We start from the raw sequence: 16,412 nt of genomic DNA, 5'->3' as shown, positions 1-16,412 counted from the left end.
CCCAAAAAAAACAAAACACCACACAATAAAATGAAGTGAAAAATATGAACATTATTTAATAACTGATTCTCTGTAATAAACAATTTGAAAATATTTTACAAGGAGTCACAGACACAATATTTTACAAATTTTGCCCTCTTCTTTTTTGTTTTCTTCTTTTTTTTAAGCTTCATCTGTACAAAAGAATGGAGCGACGACATGGACTAGTGCCCAGAAAAGAAGGAGCTAAATCTTCCACACATACAAACATTCACACTCACACACGTACGAGGAAGAAAAGAAAAATCAAAAAAAAAAGGAGAAAACATTTTGACATCAGATCTCAAACTTATCAACAGTGCTGTATTCCTATATTTTTTTAAACTTCACTGAAAGTTTGACTGAATTTACTCTTTTTTTTTTCTCTCTAAATTGTTGCTGTTATTTTTTTCACACACGTGTCAAACATGGTCACATAGCACCAGACTACAGACTACAGAATCACATACACACGTGTCTTTCCCACATAGACGCACCAACACAAAGGGTCGCAGCGAGGGTCGGTGGAGGGGAAGGGAGACGCTTCGTGAAAACCCGCATTAATCTACTTTAGGGTGATGTTTTAAAGCTGACCCCTCCCTCTCGTCCCCCAAGCTGGTCCAATTATCTATTTATGTTCCCTTTTTTTTTGGCAAAATTAAATTTGTCAAACCACAGAAATCAGACGTGTGTGTCCCTTCGGAAGCTATTTTCCATCAGGATGCACACACAGACGTCACTAGATGTCTCTCCCACGACCTTCTGTTTACCAGGCTCGTGATGCTCTGTGGAGACCCACTCCCTGAGCTTGCCTCTGACATCCCGTCCGCTCACGAAAAAATAAATAAAATAAAATAAAAACACCTGGAAGGTGACGTCCTTGGCTTACTTCTTCCTGGTGTTTGACATCTCCCAGTGGGGGATGAGTCAGTGTCATTACATGGTTGCTTATAGGTGTGTGCATGTGTGTGCATAATGTCTGAGTGCAGGTGCACAGAGTGTATTCAGTTTGGGAGTGAGATTGTGTGCGCACACAGTCAGGAAAAGGAGAGTAAGTTGCAGGGGGTACATTTCCACAGGCACGTGTAGCGTTCATTTACAGACAGTGGAAATAGAGAAATACAGACAGAATAGTGGCACAGGACAGAGACAAACAGATGGCAGAAAAGTGAAACTGCATCCAGCATCAGATAGTAACGGGCCACATTGGAAATGCTCATTCTGATTTTCATTGTCTTTAACAGTATGAATTTTGTTTTTCCTCTGATTTGTCCAGAGCTGAGCTGCAGTTACTGTGCCAGCAACATTTGTCACATCAAATAGTACCTACGACTGTACAGAGTGTCTAGTTAAGCTTCAAAATGTCGAGTGAATCATCCCACCTGAGCAATACTACGGCAAGTCTCGGGTGGGATGTGAACATCGAAGGTCAGAGGCTTTTTTTTCTTTGTCTTTTTTTTTTTTTTTAAATTTTAAAAACTTCCACCCACTTTCAAGCATTTAATCAAACAGGCATCGATCGATAACTAATCATTCCGAGACGTAAAAATATAAAATTAGAGCTCACTATATTTACTGCATAACACCAAGAAAAAAAAAGCCCAGGGGAGTGAAATATTTCAGGATCGATTTGTGTGTGAGAAAGAGGCTTATGTGGGGGTATCGGAGCTCCATACGTGTAACACTAAGGCATTTAGCGAGGTTTTGAAACAAAACACTGATGAACTACACATTCTTTCTGCCTCCTCTGCCCCCGTATATTAATATTTAAGCAGTCAACATGGATCTCCTTTTGTTTTCATAAAATCCCCCCCTTTTCTCCATAGCAACACTGGATTTGTTTTTTTGTCTGTCGCAACACGCCGAGGAAAAACAGTTACACGAGCACAACTGCCATCCCCTGAGCACTCCACGACTCATTTAAAAAGACATTCCCTTTGAGGGTTTTTAAACTAACGCGCATACATCCACACACAAACACATACGATTCAGGCAGAACTATAGCAGTCAGGTGGCCCTAAAAGAAAGGAAAAGAAAACAACACAAAAAAAGCTCTATGGCCAGTTAAGTCGCTGTATACTGATAGTGTAGCTCTATACATGGCTTTGTAAAGGAACGGTATAGTAACTCCATATGATGACAGTCAGGTGGCGTTGGAGGAGTACAGCAACAACAGCCAAGAGAGGAAAATACATTAAGCCGAGCCAGTCAGTTCGATGGCTCTGTGTAAAGCTATTTCTTTAGCCAACAGATTCAGTCTTAGGCTCCTGTAGTGTCCAAAGCCTCAAAGACGGCTGCTTTATAAAGGTACTATACAGTAGCTCTACTCTTATACAGCCGATGCGTTCCAAAACAAAGTGCATCAAGGCACTATGAAACAGAGCGGCTCCTAAACATGGGAGTCTAAAATGACTTTTCACACATGATCAAATGACGAACTGCGATGGATTACAACCACACTACTTACTGCACATGATCACCATATTTAGTGGCCTCTTCTGCACTTTTGTTGGAAATGTTGATAAGCCCCTATCCCCTAGCAGCGAATGGTTTTGAAGTTTGAACAGCATCAGTCAAAGGTAATACAAGCACACACCAAAAGAAAAATGATTAGCACCCCCCCAACCCAAGCACAGATGAGGAAGAAAGGAAGGGACAAAAAAACTGGAACTACTATGGCGGGGAGATTTGAGTGTGTTTGCTGTGTGACAAAAGTAAAGCACGAATACAAATCGCGGTTAGGAGCGTTAGTCGAGGTTGTTGGAGAAGCCTCATGAGGAGTGGCAGAGGTGAGCTTTTTCATCAGAGGGTGCAGAGATTTTTTTTTTCCCCTTTAAACATCAGTCCAAACCCGAGGTCAGCGTGGTCGATTAATCGTAAAAGAGAATACTACACAACAAGTTCCTGCAGCAACCGAACACTGATTCATATTTTACAATAAAAGCCAGATAGCACTAACCTCAAATAGTAAGTATGAGGAAAAATACTTCAAGAAAATGAGATTACCATCGTGTAATTACATTAATCCCCAGTGGATGTCTTTTAAAAGCATTAATCTGTAATTATGAGTCAGCATTCAGCTGCCGAGTGTCTCCTCTTCCTCTCGAGCTTTATCCTAAATCTAAATCCATTTCCTCTTCGTGTTTTGGCTATAAAAATAAGACCACACGAAAGTATATCTCATTTTGGCAAGTAGATATAGCGCATAAACTAATTCATGTCTTTTTTACACTTAACTTCCTTTTCATGTTAAAACCTAAATATACTGTATGTTTAGAATACTCATCACTTCAGCAGTTTATACGTGACATTTTGTATACTTAACAGTTCTTTTATTTTTCTGCTATTTTTCTTCTATGGTGGCTATTACTGGCTGAATGGTCCACAGCCTCTTACAAGAGGCAAATGACAGAGCGATGAGACTCTGAGATGGAGGAAAGGAGAAGGAGGAGGAGTCCTGCTGTCCCTCTGACGGACAGAGGTGAAGGTGGACACGCAACCTCAGTTCTCCAGTCTGTGGTGGGAGGTCTTTGACGAGGAGATCGGCCTGTCCTTTTCACCCTCCCTTGTCTGGATGGAGAAGGTGGTGGGATGGTTGTAGGCTTGACGGGGTGGTTGGGTGGCTTGATATCTCTTTTCTGACATTGCCTCTGATGATCCAAGTGGTCCAGCACCACCCTAGCTCATCTTGCAGATGAAGGTGAGGACGCAAATGTCTCTCTGTTTTCACAAAGCAACACAGACCAAAGCAAGCTGGGTAGCGCAGCACTCAGGGCTTCCAACTCACCATGGTGGGAAGTCCCATAATTACCTATGACTATACCAAGGTGGAGGGCGAAGGGGCTAGGAGGTGGATGAGGGGGGCTTAGGATGGGACAGAAGCTAAGGAGGGTGAAAAGGAGGACAAGTGCAGGAAAATGAAATTAATGTAGTAGGGAGAGAAGGTGAGGACTGACAGCTGGATAAAGCAGAAGCAGCTGAATGAGCAGTAAAGTGTAGAGGGATGGGCGGAAGGAGTGACCTCGCCCGCAGTCCGACGTGTTCTCCTGCAAAACCACAGAAAGGAAGCTGGAGTTATAAACTGAGTTTATATGAAAGTTCTTCCACCATCAAATAAACACTTACATTCAATAATCGCTCTCTGGTAACACTTTTATCTTACCTTCTATCTGCATCGAGCTCTATATTGCCAACAGAGTCTGAACAAAGTAATTTTCATTTAGTTGACTATACAGTGCTGTGAAAATGTAATCGACCCCTTCCTGAGTTTTTAGTGTTGTTGAAGTGTTTTTGTATTTGCCACAGTTCATCAAACAAATTTTAGTATTAGACAAAAACAATTTTATTAAATGAAGATTTCATTTATTAAGGGATAAAGGCTATCCATACCTACCTCGCCTGATGTGAAAAAGTAATTCCTCCCTAAACGTAATAACTGGTTGTGCCACCTTTGGCAGCAAGAACTGCAATTGAGCGTTATATTAAAATTTGTGATGATCTGAAACATGCAAGCGTGACAAATATACTAAACACTAAAAAGCCCAACATTACTATATTTTTCAATATAACTGTATAAATGTGTATATCAAATATATAAAATGTATCAAGCTATATTTGCCAAATATATAGTGTATGCTTCAATTTAATGAACAGAGTATAAAAAATGAAAACAGAGTGCATATCTTCTTCCAGTTTCTCCACAAACTAAATAACGGACTTTTCCATTTATTTTTTTTTTGCCAGTCAACTTTAAAATCTTTAGCCCCACCTTTAAAAAAAGGACTAAAATCGGCTATGATCTCTAGTTATGTGTGATACCGCTGATTTCCTTTCCAATACGATACCAAGTAAAATTCAGGGTGGTATCGAAGATACTGATCCGATACCGATACTTTGTACAAAAACGTATTTTATTTATTGTATCTTTTATTGTATCTCAAATTATAGTGTCATCATGATTACAGGACATCAGATTATTTATTCTTAGCACTTAATAATGCAGAATTCATCATATAGAAATAAAAAAACTGAAGTTGTGCGCTATTTGAACATGTTGCCTGCCTGCAGCACTAAAGGACTCCGTGAGAGACGTCTGTCTCGCCCTAGCATCACCTATCCCTCTCCTCCTCTTCAGTTCACCTCAACATACGCTCGTCCTATTCTGTGATATGTTTGACTCTGTAGGTGTTTGACAAGGTTAGTGGTGTTGCCACAACACCTCACTTTCTTGCCACATGTATCAAAAACCACGTCTCGGCTGTTTGTGGATGTAAAGCACGTCCAACAACTCCAATTACGCTCAGCCATTGTTGTGAGTGCGCACGCCAAGGGGCTGCGACACATTTATACAGCCGTATTTCGCACATGACTATGGAAGGCGGAAGAGAAAGTAGTTCCTTCCAACGTAGACAATCCGAATGATATAATTTCTTTCCACTGTGTTCCTGTTAATGATAAACTACAAATTTACCCTAAATTACTGAAATATCGATATTTTAATATGAGAATCGATTCTAGAACATAAATGACTGGTATCGGAGGAATCGATATTTCAGTATCGATCCGCACATCACTAATGATCTCACTGAAATCTTGAGGTCTGGGAAAGTTCTGGGACTGAAAAAAATAATCAGATAACTAACAAATGCTTCGACTTGGATGGCACTTTTGTGTAATTTTCAGTGATCTCATGAAAAAACCTGCAACGTCACTATAATGTTTGTCTGTTAATGTGAGATGTAAATTTTTAAAAGTGTACACACAATTTTTGTTAGTTTTGCCTCAGTACACTTAATGCAACAAATTTCACAAAATCCCTTGAATTAAAGCATCCATATTGTTTGATTTTTGAAATCCACTGCTGTGGTGTACAGAGGCAAATCTACAAAAACTGGGTCTTTATCCAGCAAAATAATGGACCTAACGGCATATAATTACCAGGTCAATACTTGATCTCAGAATAAAAATAGGATATTTTTCGTGTTACATAATGAACCAACTGTTACCAGCTGCATTAGAAAATCAGAGAAAGCACAAAACCCCAGCTGGAGCCAACTGAACATAGCAATAGGATTTTAGCTATGCTCTGGTGACAAATTTTAAACATCGTATATTTAACTAACAAGCACCAGGATTCAATGCTAAATAATGTTTTTGTTTTTCTTCAGAATAAGGTGGATATTCATGTGTTGTGTTATCTGAAAATCTTACAGCGATGTTACTGTCGAAGCAGGTGGAGGGTCCTTTTCGATAGCGTGCCTCAGGCGTTTCTTTACATGGATCCTCCTCCTTGACTGAAAATTGACTCCATTAAGGAAAATGAAACTCCTTTGAATTTCTTTTTCTTTCTTCTGTGCAATTTTTCATTATCCGCCTGAGCACCAATTCCTCATGCAGCCCTACACATGTAAATGACTGGCTATAATTCATGCCATCAATCTTAAAAATAGCCTTAAAATGAATGTGAAATGTTCGCGTTTCCACAGGTATGGTGATGAGGAGAGAAAATCTAGAGATGACAGAGTGTTTCTTCTCCTGTGCCAGCTGGTGTACAATGTGAAGAAAAAAAAAGGATACACTCCTTCTCCTCCTGGGATAGCTTCTCTATCTCGCAGGTGTTGCATGGCATCTTTTCTGCTACCACAAACAGCAAGTTGGTGTTGTTTATCCTCTTGGCATGAATCAGCCTGCAGAGAGAGACAGCTCTGTCAACAACCCCCCTCTGCTCACTTACATCACAGACTCATTTGCTAATGGATGAGCGAGATTCATGAGACAGTCTTATAAGGCTCATTTAGCCAATGATACGACGATTTCATTAGAGCTGATATGGGTTAATCATCAGCAGAGTTTATTAACTCCAACAGAAAGATGAATCTGTCTCACTAACTGCGTCGCTGTCACACCGCGATTCTTCATGCTACTTGTCTAAGCATATGCATGTCTGATTATGTGTGAGTGTTAAGAGTACTATGTCACGCATACAGACCTGGAGCAGTTGCCACAGTCCTGCAGTATGTAGTAGGAACTGCTGAGATTACTAAAGAAGTACTGGGTCTGGATCATTACACAGCTTCTCTCTTTAGAGTCGATTCCTTCGGCATCCACCTCATCTGCATCAAAAAAAAAAAAAAAAAGAAACACAACAGGAAATGATTATCTCTTTAACTCATTTCTTAGATCTGATTTTCAGCTTAATGCCCAAACATGTATGTCATGTGTAATTTTTTCACTATATTTGGATTTAAGGTTTATTTGCTGTTGGCTTAAAGCTCCAAATAGGTTTGATCAAAATCTACTTTTAGCACTTTTAAACCTTTTTTCCAATATCGTATAAAAATGGTATCGTATAAAACATGTCACCCACCTGTGACAAACCAACTGTGGTATGCCAGTCCATATATGAACTGTTGGAATAAAGACCTGAGGAGACAGGATTTGTTTTTAATTCAACTTGTGGACAAAAAAACGACTGCTGCAATGTATTTTGCATTTAATGTAACATGATTAAAATCATGAGTCAAGCTTTTTTGTTAGCAGGACTACTGCACATGCAGCAGTCCAGGTAATGAGTATGGCAGGCCATAAAACTTTACAAAACGAGTCACAATTACCTGACCACAGAAATAACTATGAAAATGATGGCAGTGCAATACAGTACAGTATAAATGTGATTGAAATGCAGACTTTCAGCTTAATTCAAGTAATTTAACAAAAATATGTGCAGTAACTGTTCAGGTATTATACACATTGTTTTACATAGTCTCCCATTTTGAGAGGCATAAACTAACATTATTTTAAATATAAGGACTGTTTTAAATGTAGTCATTCAGCCTTTTTTAAGTGTGTGAAAAATACGCTCTGTTGGGCTGAAATCATTGAAGAATATACCATTTCTTTCCTTGAGAAATTCGTGTTTCTGCACTATCCTTCGGGTCATTATCCATTTTCACCCCAAAGCGCTGTCTGATAAGTTGTGCAGCATTTAGCTGAATCTGAGATTGAGAGTGTAGCCCTGTACACGTCACAGCTCATCCTGCTGCTTTAGCAGTCACAGCATCATAAAACACTACTGGCCCAGTTCCAGTGGCAGCCAAATATGTTCATGCCATAATACTGCCTCCACCATGTTTGACAGATGATGTGGCATGCTTTGTTTCCAAGTTAATGTTTGTTTCATCTGTCCAAATCATGGTCTTTGGGTATTTAAAATAACAGTGAAGAGATGTAAAATATAAATTCAACACTTTGAATTAAATCCAAATATTATGTGAGCAGGGTTCACCTGGCCTAACCTTTTTCTTCTTTTTTTGTATTAACAAATTATGGATCTTAATCTATGAAATAATGCTGGCTAATAACAACAAATATTATCAGTTTGTAATACGTATAACACTTGCTGTATGTTACTATACATTAATAATCTTACCATGCAGCAGCTGATGTCCACCAAGCCAGGTTGGCAAAATCTGCAATAGTGGGCTACAGATACAGAGGGAAATAAAAAATAAAATCAATATTTAAGTTCAATCAAAGACCCATTAAGCTACATTCGGGCTGCTTTTGGAATCAAACTATTCCTGCCATTGACGCCATATCCACTGACACCTGTGTGGAGAAAGTCTATAAAGTAAATGGGACCCACTTTAATATAAAAGTGATATCTCTCACTAGTTCACCCTGGAATCTGATATTAGTCCAATTAAACAAAAAATAATTCTTAAAAAGTCAGTAGCTGATCTGATTTTTGCACACAGACTTGCAGTGTGAATGCAGCTATAGTTTCCCCATACGTCCATGCATTGATTAAACTAATTGTCTTCTACTCTGCCTCCTTCATTTCACTCACGGTATCTCTCTTTTAAGTGTTATCTTACCACGAACACTCCTCTGGGTGCAGCTCCGGCTTCGCTGTTGGGCATCCGTTCACAAACAGACTGGTAATCAAATGATTGTTTGCTGTTGTAGAAAGAATTGTTGTAGAGCGCGTACATCAAGTAGGGGTCAACATCACTGAAGAACATGCCCACCTGTGGGGGTAAAAAACACGAGGCCAAGCTCAGTGTAAAGCTAAGCGCGAGGCTACGATCAGGAGAGGAACAAATTCTTTTTTAATAAAACCTTGTTCCAGTCGTCCTTCTGATTGGACATGATTAGGAATCCGCCGTCATCTACTAAATAGCACAGCAGATCCTGCAGACAGACACAGAAATGCACTGCTAACTGGAAGTACAGAGATAAGCTGGGGAGTGCTCAGATTCAGAAGGTCCAGTTAAAATTTGCATCAATACTTACATCACTGTTGGCTTCACAGTCCATTTCACAGCCCCTGTTTGGTCCACACTGTCACAAACAAGGAAAAAAACAGTGTTAGCCAAATAAAAAAAGATTTATATATTACGTATATTATATTAAACACATGTATTTTACCGTATTTGAGCCTTGTCGGCTGTCTGTATGGTTGCTGGCAAGAATCTTAAACTTATCCGTCCAGGCTTCGAGGTCTAGCTTCACTCCGACAACTGAGGAAGCGACAAAGAAAGTTTAAAAGCTCACAAAAGAAAACGACAGGTGTGTAAAAAGAATAGATATATGCAGGGCAGAGACATGCCAACACAAAGTGACAAAATAACAAACTCAGACGTGTAATTATCTCGCTCCGAAAGCTTTTCTTTAACATCTATCATTATATCACAACAATTTGTTTCCTCTTTCAGAAGAGTACCCACCTGCAGGTTTGATGGTCTTCCCTCCTATTGTCATCTCCAAAGCTGTGCTGACCAGAATACCTACGGTGTCATTTTCTGGGTTCAGCTGCTCGTCCCTGGCTACAAACAAGGGAAAACGAGCCAAGAGAGCGAGGTTAGAAACAAACAGCCTTTTCTATTAAGGCGAGTTATATAACTCAAGACTAAGAGCATCATTCACCTGTTCGATAAGGCGCTCGGAAGATGTAACCCTTGTTGTCGAGGCTGCGGCGGTAATAGGTGGCATTAAACGGCTCAGGGTCTTCCTCCCAGGTTTCTGCAGCCCTAAGGTTTAAAACGAGAGATACCAGAGCTGTAATTGTCTCACGTATAAGCTGCCTGCTTTACCTATCCCACATGTTTTTTGAAACTTAACAGCATACCACTTCAAAAGAGAACAAAGAGAAAAATGTATCAGAACTACAAAGCAGCTGGAGTCCAGACACACGGGCCTCGATGAAGAGTGCACTTACTTGTTTGGAAACACTCTTGTTATACCTCCATCTGTTGCAGCAAACACAGCCAGGAAGCCGTATCTAAATGTCAGGTGGAAGCAAAGACAGAAAGCGGCTTCAAATCAATATCCAAAAATCTTAAAATGCACTTCCCTCAATACTGGCTGGTCACACTCACGTGTTCAAATCTTTATTCTTCCACACTTTCTCGACCAACTGTCTGATGATGCCCGTGTCCAGAATGAGGTTGTGAAGGAGCAAATTGTCACCTAGCATGATAAGAGAGATTAGAGAGTTTAATCCACATTAGGGGTGCTGCCATATAGCAGCTGATGATATTCATTATATTCAAAAAATGAAATTGTGTTAACACCATGGTAGTAATACAGGACTGGTAACTGTCTGATTGACATTGATGGTGTTTGAGGTGACACTGCATTAATAGCAGATGTCAGGTATTCTGGATCATTAGTTCAGCAGTTCTTCTACATTTAAAACCCGATGAAAAAGCGTATTTTATGGTTCTTGAAAAGAAGAAAAAACAACAACAATTTGGGCATATTTGACAGCTGCACTGAGGCGACACATGGTCTATATCAGATGCCCAATGTGGAACGTGTGGACCAAATCCCGATTTTAACTCTTTCCTCCTTGAAAGCCTACTAGGACTAACCCTTGAAGCTCTTTTCTGAACTGAGTGGTTTCTGTCATATTTCAGACCTGATTATCGAAAACAAGACTAGGTTTGCATCAGACGTTAGTGATGGTGTTCTCTGCCTAAAACCTGGACACTATACTGACAGTCGTCAAACCACGTCTTTATTGATATATACTGAGTGTCAATACTCATCATAAAGGGTACTAATATTATGACAGCCCTAATCCGCAATCTGCAAGAAACAAGGAAAAAGGGATACTAAATAAAAAACACACAATGACAGATATTATTTATTTGTTTGTTTCTTAAAATAATTCTCTAACTTGAAGTCAGCATGTAGAACTCCCTGTTTACATTGCTACAGATACTCAGAACTAAACCATGCGTTGAGACTGCATGGTTATTTTGCCCCACATCACACATGGTATGGAACCAATAATAAGTTAAGACAGGCACGATAGGTCATGTATATAATTTTGCACTATTTTAATGGGACAAAGCTGTAGAAACATCTGATGTAGAATCTGTGCACACCTGGATGGGCGAAAGGTTATAAATACAATTTAACTCCTGCACACTGTCTCGCTTACTGCTGATATTTTTGTTAAATTACAACGTTTTTGTCCATTTGAGCTTCGTTATTTATATAAGTAACATCTCATCATCCTCATAGATACACACAAAGTAAATGGCTCATTCATTCCAGCGTCCAGTCCTAATGGTCAGTTCATAATGAAAACAAGATAATCGAGGTGACAATGTTAATCTCCAGTGATGTTCAAAATGAGTTCAAAAGGCTTCATATCTAAAGCACAAGCAAAAGGCTCTAAATAAACACACTTAATTACAAAAAAGAATGACTTTATCAATCACGTTTCATTTATACTTAGCACAAACAGGAAGCACTCAGATAAGGGTTAAAATCAGATACGGGTAGCATGACATTCGCTTACTTCGATTAAACAAACATTATGTATGAGTAGGTAATGGATAATAGGCACAACTAGGCAGCTCATTGTCCTTCTACTGAAAACACTTGCAGCACATTTTGTGGTACATTTGAAAGAAAGGCAGGTCAGAGTGAGGTCAGAGGTCAAACATAAGATGATTTGGATGCAAACTGAAATGTGATATATAATTCCCTATTTACCTATATGCTGTCAATACAAACAACCACAGGTAGAAAAAAATATTTAAATAGCTCTATATATTGTCAACTCATAGGCGATCGTGGCCTATGAGTTGGGTGTTCGTCTTGTAATCGGAAGGTTGCCGGTTCGAGCCCCTGCTCGGACAGTCTCGGTCATTGTGTCCTTGGGCAAGACACTTCACCTACCGCCTACTGGTGATGGCCAGAGGGGCCGATGGCGCAATATGGCAGCCTCGCCTCTGTCAGTCTGCCCCAGGGCAGCTGTGGCTACAACTGTAGCTTGCCTTCACCAGTGTATGAATGTGAGAGTGAATGAATAGTGGTATTGTAAAGTGCTTTGAGCTTTGAGAAAAGCGCTATATAAATGCAATCCATTATTATTATTATCACTTTGGCCTTTTTGACCTTGAACACCAGGTCAAAGATCAAATGTGATATATTTTTAATTGTGGTACTTTTTATATGTCGATAATGCACACCACACCTGTAAATAGGCTTTCGGTCAAAAAATCATTAAGTCGACTTTGAAGACTTTAGTGGATGTAAACAGAATTTTACTGGATTTTTAACAAGACCGCACTCTGCACCGCTACAAACTTCTATCAGAATTCATTCAAAACTTTTCCAGCCATCGTACAGACACAAACAAAATCATAACCTCCTTGGCAAACAAAACAAAACAACCTAACAACTTTCTTCTACCGAGCTGCTGTGGTTATTACTAAATATTTCTCACCGAAAGCTTAATACTGCATTTGTTACGTACTATTTACAGCTGTGAATTAATACACATTTTCATTATTGGAGGATTTGTGACAGCAGGATAATGCATGTGGGATTATCTCAAAATAAACTGTGCTCGTCACAAGAAAGAAACATGTCATCAGGTGCAGAAGTGAGGATTGCTGATGCTTTTTAACTGTATCTAGGCAACAGGCAATAGGTTACATCAGATTCTGGCTACGAAGAAAATACCTATTAGTTGGATCACTGCTGTTTATTTTGCCTTTTTATGGGATATGTTTACAGAATATCACTAGACGAGCTCATGGTGAATTATTTAATGTAGAACAAACTGTGACTTTACTGTGTGGGTGAAAAGAAAATGAAACTCACATTGTTTGGAGTCTGGTGTCACCTTCTCCATTAGAGCAATGAAGTTGAGCAGGAACTCAGTGTTGTTGTTGGACAGTTCCAGATCATTGCAGTACTCCCTGAGGAGGAGACGCAGTGTTTTAATTCAAAGAGAAGGCAAAAATAGAGCTCGTTACTCTTATTCTGCCTCACTTGCTCCTCATAGATGGACACACAATGGAGATGGAAGATGCACGAACCCATACACACATTACTTGATGCTATTGTGTGCCGCATGCACATGGCAAAGCTTTAATGTGCTATAGTGGTGTCAGTCAAAACAAAAGGTGGACTTGTACTGCAATACCGAGCATATTATAGGCTGTATGCACATGCAGATGATATTTTTTGCCCAATAGCTTCAGTAATCCTTACAATACATTGTGCAAATGCATTAATAATGCTTAATTTGTGTAAAACATGCAGCACCACAGTAGCAGCAGGCAAGAAGGGTTGATGTGTCTTCAATGAGTGTAACTTGGGGAATACAATTTATGAATAATATATGAAAAAAAAAAGTCAAAACCAGATGAATTTTATTCCTCATAAATGTAATTTTTGTCAAATGAACTTTTAACTATGAGTAAACACACCACTCAAAATGTAAAATCAAACCATACAAGAAAATTTGAAATACGAGGTGGAAAGAAAACAGGATGCAAAGACGGCACCGAAAACCGATGACCATTAACGACAGGCAGCAATCACAGACAAGGCTACCTGGGAGCAATGAATACATGTCCTTCAGACTCAAAAGTGTTTGGCAGCAGTGACTCAAAATCTGCAACAGAAAGGGGAAGATTATCCAGGAAGAGCAGTGGGCAGAGCAGTGGGGAGTTGTGGATAAACAGCAGCTGTTCTTCAGAGGTGCGGGGACGCAGAAGGGAGTTTACCATAGCAACACTGAGGTATCATGGGAACACTAGCGTTAGCCAATATGGTGCCTAAAAAGGAACCTGACTCAATGGAAGACCGTTTTACTTTCAGAAGCACTCACACTTTTGGTTTCTGGTTTGTTATTTTGCCGGCAAACATTTTCTGATTGTGTCGGGTTTCAATCTAACATATTTGGGATGTCGGAGAACTGACTTGATTTGTCAGGAAGTGAGTTCTCAGACAGGTTATCCACGGTGAGTGCTTTTAGATCAGGCAGGCATCAACATGGCCAACTATTGCAGGGGGAGGTGGGTGAAGGTCCTGATGGAAGTGGTCACCCCTCAGACTGGCAGGAGAGAGGACTCGGAGAGACACATAATCAGAGGAAATGCATTGCATTGTGAAGGGCATGTCAAAAGGGCAACTTCAGTGAATCTATCACAGACAAAACAGAACACAAATATCAACCAGCAGGTGAGTCTGCGATGAATCCGACATGTCATTTTCTCATTAAGTCGTGACCTGCAACTGTGTCCAGAAGAGGAATTAAATATTCATTTGAAGAGCTAAAATAGAGTGCCCAGGTAGTTTTCCGCCCACAATGCCATGCACATCCGGGGTCAGGTTTATTGAGGAAGCGTTGGGCCGTGCACCTGGCAGTCTGAGGGGTGAGGAGGGAGGGAGACAAGCTGATGGAGATAGGGGGTACAGAGGGACGACATAGAAGTGAGGTGCCATGCTGACTGGCACCCTGACACCTGACAATATGGGAGGACCTGAGAGGGCAGGACACAGCTCAGACTGTAGGTCTGCAGTCTGCAAGCTGCAATGCTCCCAGCCATGAGATACTGCTGCAGCTAACAAACAGTGTATTTATATATAGATGCCTTTAAAAAAATCACGACTTCAACATATCCCTATTATACTGTAGAAAAATGCCATCACTATCAATAGCTGATATATTATTATAGCTAGTAACTTGCACAGACTTACATTGAATAATTACAGATCTTTTAGTAGGGCTCGATGTGCCCAAATAACAATAGATATTCCACAAAATGTATACATATTTATTCAATTAATTAAATATCTATCAATACCTGAGTCTTAGTGTTAGACTTAGTTAAGACGTTTATAAACTACACTGTAAGAAAAATACGGAAAGAGAAGAAGAAGAGAGCCAAAGAGAAATGGAGAAGGTGAGGAAGAGAAAAATGAGGGAAAGAGAGAAATGTAGTCAAAGCAAATGAAGTGGACGAGAGAGGCAGAGGAAAGAAGGTAGACAACGTGTTTGGAGCTATCTACAAAAGGAAAAGGACTGAGGTGCAGGGAGCAAAAGACAAGTTTTAACAGAAAACATGAATATCTGCCTTCCTCGGGTACAGCTGTTTGTTTAATTATTTATTTATTTCTGATTCTGGAGCAGTGGATATGAGAGAAGGTGGTCGAGGTTGGGGACTGGAGGAGCCACTGTGAGAGATGTGGGATCTGAGCTGCAGCAAGAGAGTGAGAAGGAAGAGGAGGAAGGAGGGATTAGAGGAGAAAGTGGAGGAGAAAAAAAGAGGGAAAGGGGAGGAAATCCTGAAGGCAAGACGGGCAGGAACAGAGGCAAGCAGGCTAGGATGGGTGAGGGAAGGGAGGGAGGGGGTCAGCGGGAGAAGGTTTAGGATGAGAGGTGTAGGAAAGGGGAGGAAGCGGTAGGGAGTAGGAAGTAGAGGTAGGGAACGTGGACCAATATGGAGTATACTTGCCCTTGGTGTATGACACTGTGTGGATCCATCAGAGAAGGAGTGAGCAAGAAAAGAAACAGGGGATCGGGTGGGAAGGGAGGATCACAGACAATATTTTATTCAATTACTGTTTGAATAAAAATATTGTTTTCTTGAAAAAAAGAAACCAATTAAAGTCAAACAAGACAAGAGAGAAAAAAGAAATGAAGAGCAAACATCTTATTTGCAAGAGCAAACGAGGAAACAGAAACCAACGGAAGAAAGGAAAAACAAAACAAAACATGACAATCTAGGAAAAGAAAAAAACAGCGAAGACAAACCAGTAATTATGAGAGATAACCATGGGGAAAAAAATCAAATGCACCAGGAAAAGAGGGAAGTAATGGGGTCTGGACAAAGAAAGAATGAGAGAGACAACACGTGTCCCCATTCAGACCCACAAAAAACCCAAACTCCCACAGTTGACAAGCCAGTATCCCAGGCCATGTGGGAGTTTATCAGTCGAATGATTCCAAAGCCGAGAAACATCTCACACAGTCTAACAAAAAAATTAAATCAAATCAAAAATAACACACATAACACAAGGAAAAGTTCCCAAAATTATTTTAAAAAATCATCATAAGGAGTGAAAAGCATGCATGTTTT

General features: G+C 40.0%; 1 protein-coding gene across 3 annotated transcripts in view; it reads right to left on the bottom strand.

Annotated features, from left to right (window-relative positions):
- Positions 1-31: 31 nt before the first annotated feature.
- cacna2d2a (calcium channel, voltage-dependent, alpha 2/delta subunit 2a) overlaps positions 32-16,412 on the bottom strand; it is a 178,272-nt gene continuing 161,891 nt past the window's right edge. For 2 of the 3 annotated variants that reach the window (XM_084928802.1, XM_084928804.1), the window contains 17 exons: positions 15,789-15,803; positions 13,882-13,942; positions 13,144-13,241; positions 10,398-10,488; positions 10,238-10,300; positions 9,946-10,049; positions 9,747-9,845; positions 9,448-9,539; positions 9,313-9,360; positions 9,139-9,210; positions 8,895-9,047; positions 8,447-8,499; positions 7,385-7,440; positions 7,007-7,130; positions 6,595-6,704; positions 6,229-6,311; positions 32-4,064 (listed from right to left, as the gene is read on the bottom strand). In XM_084928802.1, coding sequence (XP_084784928.1) covers positions 3,942-4,064; positions 6,229-6,311; positions 6,595-6,704; positions 7,007-7,130; positions 7,385-7,440; positions 8,447-8,499; positions 8,895-9,047; positions 9,139-9,210; positions 9,313-9,360; positions 9,448-9,539; positions 9,747-9,845; positions 9,946-10,049; positions 10,238-10,300; positions 10,398-10,488; positions 13,144-13,241; positions 13,882-13,942; positions 15,789-15,803 — 1,445 coding nt within the window. In that variant the 3' untranslated portion in view covers positions 32-3,941. The remainder of the gene's footprint in view (positions 4,065-6,228; positions 6,312-6,594; positions 6,705-7,006; positions 7,131-7,384; positions 7,441-8,446; positions 8,500-8,894; positions 9,048-9,138; positions 9,211-9,312; positions 9,361-9,447; positions 9,540-9,746; positions 9,846-9,945; positions 10,050-10,237; positions 10,301-10,397; positions 10,489-13,143; positions 13,242-13,881; positions 13,943-15,788; positions 15,804-16,412) is intronic. The other variant, XM_084928803.1, reaches the window with a different exon arrangement.

This window comes from Perissodus microlepis, chromosome 5 (genome assembly GCF_051167445.1).
Source record: "Perissodus microlepis isolate ML-2025 ecotype Zambia chromosome 5, ASM5116744v1, whole genome shotgun sequence".
Lineage (NCBI taxonomy): Eukaryota > Metazoa > Chordata > Actinopteri > Cichliformes > Cichlidae > Perissodus > Perissodus microlepis.
This window is presented reverse-complemented; position numbering and strand designations above follow the sequence as displayed.